At 43.3% G+C, this 9,027-nt stretch overlaps 1 protein-coding gene across 1 annotated transcript; it reads right to left on the reverse strand.

The window, feature by feature from the left end:
* Positions 1-566: 566 nt before the first annotated feature.
* Positions 567-3,757, reverse strand: LOC116679038 (GTPase IMAP family member 4-like; the record flags this gene model as incomplete). The annotated part of the gene is made up of 2 exons (XM_032508770.1): positions 3,579-3,757; positions 567-1,732 (listed from the first exon to the last, which is right to left on the reverse strand). Coding segments are annotated over exons 1-2 (1,182 nt in total), but the record flags the coding sequence as incomplete, so codon positions are not given.
* Positions 3,758-9,027: the final 5,270 nt, after the last annotated feature.

Consider the following 9,027-nt stretch of genomic DNA (forward strand, 5'->3'; position numbering starts at 1 on the left):
CTCTCCTCCTCTCTCTCTTTCCTCTCCTTCTCTCTCTCTTCCTCTCTCTCTTTCTTCTCCTTCTCTCTCTCAACCTGAAGTTGTTCAATCTTTTTATTCATCTCCTCTTCATTTCTCTTCCTCTCCTCCTCTCTTTCCTCCCTCTCCTCCTCTCTCTCTTTCCTCTCCCTCTCCCTCTCCTCCTCTCTCTCTTTCCTCTCCTTCTCTCTCTCCTCCTCTCTCTCTGTCTTCTCCCTCTCTCTCTCAGCCTGGAGTTGTTCAATAACGTTCTTTATCCGCTCTTCATCTCTCTTCCTCTCTTCTTCTCTTTCCTCCCTCTCCTTCTCTCTCTCCTCTCTCTCTTTCCTCTCCCTCTCTCTCTCCTCCTCTCTCTCTTTCCTCTCCCTCTCCCTCTCCTCCTCTCTCTCTTTCCTCTCCCTCTCCCTCTCCTCCTCTCTCTCTTTCCTCTCCTTCTCTCTCTCCTCCTCTCTCTCTTTCTTCTCCTTCTCTCTCTCAACCTGAAGTTGTTCAATCTTTTTATTCATCTCCTCTTCATTTCTCTTCCTCTCCTCCTCTCTTTCCTCCCTCTCCTCCTCTCTCTCTTTCCTCTCCCTCTCCCTCTCCTCCTCTCTCTGTATCCTCTCCCTCTCTCTCTCAGCCTGGAGTTGTTCAATAACGTTCTTTATCCGCTCTTCATCTCTCTTCCTCTCTTCTTGTCTTTCCTCCCTCTCCCTCTCCCTCTCCTCCTTTCTCTCTTTCTTCTCCTTCTCTCTCTCAACCTGAAGTTGTTCAATCTTTTTATTCATCTCCTCTTCATCTCTCTTCCTCTCTTCTTGTCTTTCCTCCCTCTCCCTCTCCCTCTCCTCCTCTCTCTCTTTCCTCTCCCTCTCTCTCTCAGCCTGAAGTTGTTCTATCTTTTTATTAAACTCCTCTTCATCTCTCTTCCTCTCTTCTTCTCTTTCCTCCATCTCCCTCTTCCTCTCCTCCTCTCTCTCTTTCCTCAGCCTCTCTCTCTCAGCTTCAAGTTGTTCAATCATTATCTTTATCTGTTTTTTATATAGTTCCTGAAGATTTCTCTCTATTTCCTCTTGAGCTTTGCGTATTTGCTCATCTTTCCCTATCAGGAGGCGTTGTGTCTCCACTTTGATTGTCCTCTCAGCCTCTTGGAACATCTGGTTTGTGTAGTGGCTTCCTCCGTTCTTCTGGGTCAGACTTCTGATCTTCTGGAGCAGCTCAGTGACCTGAGAGCCATCCCTCAGCTTATTATTGAAGACATGGTACTGGCCATTACATCTGGTCACGAGTTCTTGCAGGTCTGAGGAACCCTTCAAGAAGTCTTCAATAGTTGTGTCTTTAAGAAGGTCTCCATGAGTGAAGAGGACCATGCTGTATCTGTCTGCAGCCTGTCCAAAGATGTCTTGAATCCATTGCACTGTCTGCTTTTCCTCTGGAGTGTATCTGCCCAGCTGGATGACCACCAGGAACACATGGGGTCCAGGAGCAGCATTAGAGATGCACTGGCTTAGATCTTTAGTGGTTCTATCTTTGTCAAACCTGGTGTCTAACAGGCCTGGGGTGTCGATGACAGCCACCTGTTGCCCGTCCACCTCAGCTTTGCCCTGGGAACAGTCGGTAGTCATGGACTCTGACTCAAAGCACTGTCGTCCCAGAATGGTGTTTCCAGTCGCACTTTTCCCAGACCCAGTCTTCCCCACCATCACTATCCTCATTTCCTCATTGTTTCTGATCAAACCTGTGTAGAAGAATGTGAGACACTGAATAAGAATCAGGTTGTACATGCACTGTAGTTCATCACACAGGAAATCCAATCATGAATATTTACACTGTGGCTCATAATGATGACTTATTTAGGGGTCCAAGCCCGAGGATGCGTGCACCGCAGTAATCGCAAGGCGATACGCGGTTCACACAGCAGGGCTGTGGAACCCTATTGTTTTCGCTAGGATTTTCCTCCATTATTTTCCTCCATTATTTTCCTCCATTATTTTCCTCCATTATTTTTCTTCTCCGCATAAAACTGGTGCTGCAGCCTAAACCGTACATGGTGGCGACGCGCCATTTTCAGGACTGGTCCGAACCTCCGCAAAGACCTCAGGCGCAAATAATTGCCCCACTTCCGACACTAGGTGGCGCTATACCAGAAAAAAACGCGTTTGGCCCTATAACTCCCAAACTGTACATCCGATATTAAAAAACCTTACATCCACGCGTTCCCTGGATCTACCTGAAACTCGTGATATAGGCCACGCCCACTTCCACCTAGACTTTTACGCGTGAAAAAGATATTAACATTGATATTCTCAGGTGTTCAAATACTTATTTGCAGCTGTATCATAGAAAATAAATAGTTAAAAAATCATACATTGTGATTTTTGGATGTTTTTTTTTAGATTATGTCTCTCACAGTGGACATGTCTCTCACAGTGGACATGTCTCTCACAGTGGACATGCAACTACGAGGACTATTTGAGACCCTCCATGATTTCTAAGTGGGAGAACTTGCAAAATAGCAGGATGTTCAAATACTTATTTTCCTGACTGTATGACAAGTGTTTCGAGAGATTGGCTCACCTTGTCCTGCTCTGAAAAAAATGCAAGATTAATTAAGTGTTCTGTCCCGCAGTACTTGTCCTTGTAGGCTATTTGCAGTATATTATGCGTTTTTTGACCTAATTATTTTGCAGTGAAATGCCGCTCGTCTGTCGGCTCTGACAGCGCTGCATCAGCCTCTGTGTCCTCCACGGAGCGGCTGAACACGAATGGACTATACAGGGGTTGTGGGAGGGTGCGCTGGTCGTTATAAAACGATTATTAAACTATGAAATATGCCAATTCTGATATTTTCATATAGTCTACTCAAAACAGACAGGGCAACCCTATGCAGGCACGGTACTCACCGTTTTTAGGTGATACGCCATGTTTGTGGTCCAGCTGTGATATGCAAACTGTTGCTTGCAAACTTTGCATTCAACTTTTTCCCGTTATCTATTTTTTGTAAAATGCTGCCACGCTGCTGATGTCTTCGACATGGTAGAGGAGGACTGACTGGAAACTAAACACTCACAATTAAATAAATATTCATCGAACCACTAAACCAAGGCGTTCTAGTTCTTTCTTCAACCTGTCCCCAGTGGGTCGGGCTAATCCAACAATCTGTTCTGAAGACAGACTGTTACCTGTGAAACAGGGATGCTCTGAAAACAGAAAACACCCCCATTAGCAGTAAGAGCTTTCCACCCATAGACAGTTACAGTCTATGCTTCCACCTGATGGAATAACACGGCAAAAAATCGACCAATCAGAATTTTGGTCAAGCCAGAACGTATCAACCAATAAATCGACTAGTCGACTGGGAGATTACAGCCCTAATTTTCAGCTTATACAGGTTTATGCAAATGTTATTTAATGAACATCTCTTCTTTTTTTCTCAACATGAATGAATAGAAGAATCGAGGTTTGTGGTGAATCGTGGATTTGGTGTATCGTTACAGTCCTGCTGTTATACTTTTATTTATAATAGTGATCAAAACATTACAAATATAACAAATTATTAAAATGGATATAGCATCATGACTTACCAGAGTTGCTGTCCATGTTTAGTTCTGGTTGAAGAGTCTGGAGTAGATGCTGCAGCTGGAGTAAAGACAGAGATCAGAGTGTCTGCTGCAGCTCATTAGGAAACCCTCTTTATAAGAACCAGACCACACCCAGGAGTACCTGCACACAACGTTAGAAAACACATTATATGGTACCCGGCCCTTCCAGTGAACACTTATTCAAAACCACAGACGCTGCTGCACAAAGCTCCTCCTCCCCTTCAGTATTTACAAGGAATGGCAGCAGTTCTCTTCAGGTCCTCAGGATTCTGCCACTCCTACCTGCCACGCTGGCTGGGGGCCAACAGGTTCAGGACCCATTTTTGCCCTTTTGATAGAACTGGGCTGGTCTGGTTTTTGGTTGTGAGGTGCTCAGTCAAGGCACTGGTTTGAAATCCTTATTGGATCATGGATGCTGTCCCTAGGCAGCCCAGTCTCATGGCAGTTGGTGAAATGGTCCCGATGTTGAATCTGTTTATTCGTGGACGGGACACGTTAATGACGTTGATCTTGTGTGGTGAACACGGATTTTAAAGTTATGTATTCCAATGGGAAGAATATTTAATGATCACAGAACAATTACAGTAGCTGATGAGGCAAACATCGGTGCAGGGAGGTTGGTTAGGGGGGTGGATGAAGATTAATATGAGTTCCCCAGCCCAGATCCAGTATAGGGGCCGCTAAGGTCTATATAAAGAGACTTCAGATACAGTATTAGGGGACCACTAAGGTCTATATAAAGAGACTTCTGATACAGTATTAGGGGACCACTAAGGTCTATATAAAGAGACTTCAGATACAGTATTAGGGACCACTAAGGTCTATATAAAGAGACTTCAGATACAGTATTAGGGACCACTAAGGTCTATATAAAAGAGACTTCAGATACAGTATTAGGGGACCACTAAGGTCTATATAAAGAGACTTCAGATACAGTATTAGGGACCACTAAGGTCTATATAAAAGAGACTTCAGATCCAGTATTAGGGGACCACTAAGGTCTATATAAAGAGACTTCATATACAGTATTAGGGACCACTAAGGTCTATATAAAAGAGACTTCAGATACAGTATTAGGGACCACTAAGGTCTATATAAAGAGACTTCAGATACAGGATTAGGGACCACTAAGGTCTATATAAAGAGACTTCAGATACAGTATTAGGGACCACTAAGGTCTATATAAAGAGACTTCAGATACAGTATTAGGGACCACTAAGGTCTATATAAAGAGACTTCAGATACAGTATTAGGGGACCACTAAGGTCTATATAAAGAGACTTCAGATACAGTATTAGGGACCACTAAGGTCTATATAAAGAGACTTCAGATACAGTATTAGGGACAACTATAAAGAGACTTCAGATACAGTATTAGGGACCACTAAGGTCTATATAAAGAGACTTCAGATACAGTATTAGGGACCACTAAGGTCTATATAAAGAGACTTCAGATACAGTATTAGGGACCACTAAGGTCTATATAAAGAGACTTCAGATACAGTATTAGGGACCACTAAGGTCTATATAAAGAGACTTCAGATACAGTATTAGGGACCACTAAGGTCTATATAAACCTTCCAAATTATTTATACATTGTTGTTCAGAGCGGCCAACTGTCATGTTTCACTCCTCTTAAGAAACGGAGCTGATTCATAGTTCTCAGGAAGATCACCTGGAGCTGTTCAAAGAGAGGAGTGTGTGTGTGTGTGTGTGTGTGTGTGTGTGTGTGTGTGTGTGTGTCAATCAGGTTCACATTTTTTTGGGAATATGTTTTTTTTAGAGCCTAACTGCTGAGATATATATAATTCTCTATATATATAATCTTCTCTAGACCAGTCAGGTTTCTGGGCTCCCTCCAAAGATTCTCTATTGGGTTTAGGTCTGGAGACTGGCTAGGCCCCCCCAGAACCTTGATCTGCTTCTTCCAGAGCCCCCCCTTGGTTCTCCTGGCGGTGGTCTTCAGGTCTTTGTCATGTTGGAAGACCTCGACCCACCTTCAATACTCTAACAGAGGGAAGGAGGTTGGTCCCCAAAATCTCCCAATACATGGCCCCGGTCCTCCGCTCCTTAATACAGGGCAGTCTCCCAGTCCCATGTGCAGAACCCCCCTAAAGCATAATGCTACCCCCCCATGCTCCACAGTAGGGATGGTGGTCTAGGGATGGTCCTCATCATTCTTCTTCCTCCAAACACGGTTAGTGGAATTAGGACCAAAAAGTTCTATTCTGGTCTCATCAGACCACATGACGTCCTCCCATGACTCCTCTGGATCCTCCAGATGGTCGTTGGCAGACTTAAGACGGGCCTGGACATGGTCTGGTTTAAGCAGGGGAACCTTCCGGGCCATGCATGATTTCAAACCATGACGTCTTAGTGTAGTACCAACAGTAACCTTGGAAACGGTGGTCCCAGCTCTTTTCAGGTCCTGGACCAGCTCCTCCCGTGTAGTTCTGGGCTGGTTTCTCCCCTTTCTTAGGATCATTGAGACCCCCCGAGGTGAGATCCTGCATGGATCCCCAGTCCGATGTTTATTGACAGTCAAGTTTAGCTTCTTCCATTTTCTAATGATTGCTCCAACAGTGGACCTGTCTTCACCAAGCTGCTTGGACATGTCCCCATTGTCCTTTCCAGTCTTGTGGAGGGGGACAGTTTAGTCTCTAGTGTCTTTGGACAGCTCTTTGGTCTTGGCCATGTTAGTAGTTGGATTCTTACTGATTGGTTGGGGGGGACAGGTGTCTTTATGCAGCTAACGACCTCAAACAGGTGCATCTAATTTAGGATCATAAATGGAGTGGGGGGGGGACGACGACATTATGAAGACAGACTAACAGGTCTTTGAGGGACATTATGAAGACAGACTAACAGGTCTTTGAGGGACAGAATTCTAGCTGATAGACAGGTGTTCAAATACTTATTTGCAGCTGTATCATACAAATAAATAGTTAATAAATCCTACATTGTGATTTCTGGATTTTTTTTTAGATTATGTCTCTCACATTGGACATGTCTCTCACAGTGGACATGCACCTACGAGGACATCAGACCCTCCAGGATTTCTAAGTGTGAGAACTTGCAAAATAGGAGCGTGTTAAATACTTATTTTCCACACTGTAAATATATACATAGAATTTACACTCTACACATTACACACAGGCTTGAACTACACACACATCCTCAGTACCTCTACATGCACTAATGGAGCAATGTCAAAGTGAGTGTGTGTGTGTGTGTGTGTGAGGGGGCTGCCCATGGAATGGCGCCCCGAGCAGTCGGGGTTCGGTGCCTTGCTCAAGAGCACCTTGGCAGTGCCCAGGAGGTGAACTGGCAAATGAAGAAATGAAATGAATGAATAGATAACTTCTTCTTGATGGCATCAGTTATCAATATAACCCATGAAATGAACAGGAACAAAATCAAATAACAAAAGGATACATCTGACAAACACCAGAAGAAAAAGAACATTGTTAATATATGAAGTATATAGTAAAATGATAACTTCCATTATGGAGTATCTCCTGGTCTATATCATAATGATGCCAGAGGCCACTAGATGGCAGGGTGAGAGGATGATTGGATGAACCAGTGAACTGGTCTCATAACCTACGGTAGATAGCATCATATACCCTAGCATCATATACCCTAGCATCATATACCCTAGCATCATATACCCTAACACCATATACCCTAACATCATATACCCTAGCATCATATACCCTAACACCATATACCCTAGCATCATATACCCTAGCATCATATACCCTAGCATCATATACCCTAGCATCATATACCCTAGCATCATATACCCTAGCATCATATACCCTAGCATCATATACCCTAGCACCATATACCCATATAGCATTCTATACCCTAGCATCATATACCCTAACACCATATACCCTAGCATCATATACCCCAGCATCATATACCCTAACACCATATACCCTAGCATCATATACCCTAACACCATATACCCTAGCATCATATACCCTAACACAATATACCCTAGCATCATATACCCTAGCATCATATACCAGCATATACCCTAGCATCATATACCCTAGCATCATATACCCATATAGCATTCTATACCCTAGCATCATATACCCTAGCATCATATACCCTAGCATCATATACCCATATAGCATTCTATACCCTAGCATTAGATAACGGCAGATCACAGTGTAAATAACAACATGTCTGTCTTTAATACTGTTTATATATCATCAAATGTCTGAAAGACCTGTTAAGCTCTTGTCTTTCATCTTCAAAATGCATTTTTTTTACTTGTGAAGCGTAAAGATTTTATTTATTTTTTGACAATTTGATTGAAAGAAATCCAAATTTCTGATATAGAAACATTTTGAAAAAGGATCAAATTAGACCCGAAGACACCAGGACGGTTAATTTAGCTTCAAATGGACAGAGTTGGTCCACGTCTGTTGGTTTTACGGCAGGTTTCAGGTTATTTAACACATAAATACATGTTTTACAATATATTCACTACAGTTATTGTTTATTTCTCAGGATATTTCTTAAGAGGAGTTGAGGATTTGACAGGAGGACGAGACCAACTGTAAAGTGTTTCTCTGCAGGTGGAGGAAGGTGAAGTCTCTGTGTGGTGATCAGCAGCAGGTGGTCCAGTGGGAAGGACGCCGACCTCCACCCAGGAGACGCGGGTTCAAACCCCGCCTAGAGGTACGCCACACAGCAGTGTTGGGATGAATGAACGGGAAGTTACGAATTTACGGATCTCCACTTGAGAATTAACAATGCCTCCTTTAACTTGGGAATTTACATTTAATAAATATTTAGTTTGGATTATTGCCATGTACTCTACACTTGTTTTAACAAATCATCCGTGGACAAACTGCACGTTGGACAAAATGCAGCAGCAGGACTTTAGTCTGAGACCAGCAGGAGATCCACATCACTCCGGGGCTCCAGGCTCTTCATTGGCTTCCAGTAGGTTTTAGAGTGCATTTTAACATTGTAATCACAACTTATCTTATAGAGCCTTCATGGTCGAGCTCCCTCTTCCATTCAGGATCTGTTGCACGCCCACACTCCTGGTCTCTCTCTGAGGTCTTCAGACCTTCTAACTGTCCCCAGAACCCGTTTTAAAACTAGAGGTGATCCAGCCTTTTCTGTGGTGTCTCCAAGGCTCTGGAACTCCTAAGTACCTGAAGACACGTCTTTTTATACAAGCTTTTAACCAGCAATATGGCTCAGTATTTCATGTGTTGCTGTTTTATTTGTTTTTACTGTAAAGCACTTTGACCCTTCTTGTCTTTGAAAGGTGCGCTATAAATGAAGTTTACTTAATTAATTATCACTTAAAATGTGTTTCCTGTCTGCAGGAGAAGTTAGTACTGTTTTTTGATGGTGGTGGGGGGGGGGGGAGCACACAGAGGAAACCCACGCAAACATGG

Source organism: Etheostoma spectabile, unplaced genomic scaffold (assembly GCF_008692095.1).
Source record: "Etheostoma spectabile isolate EspeVRDwgs_2016 unplaced genomic scaffold, UIUC_Espe_1.0 scaffold00009189, whole genome shotgun sequence".
Classification (NCBI taxonomy): domain Eukaryota; kingdom Metazoa; phylum Chordata; class Actinopteri; order Perciformes; family Percidae; genus Etheostoma; species Etheostoma spectabile.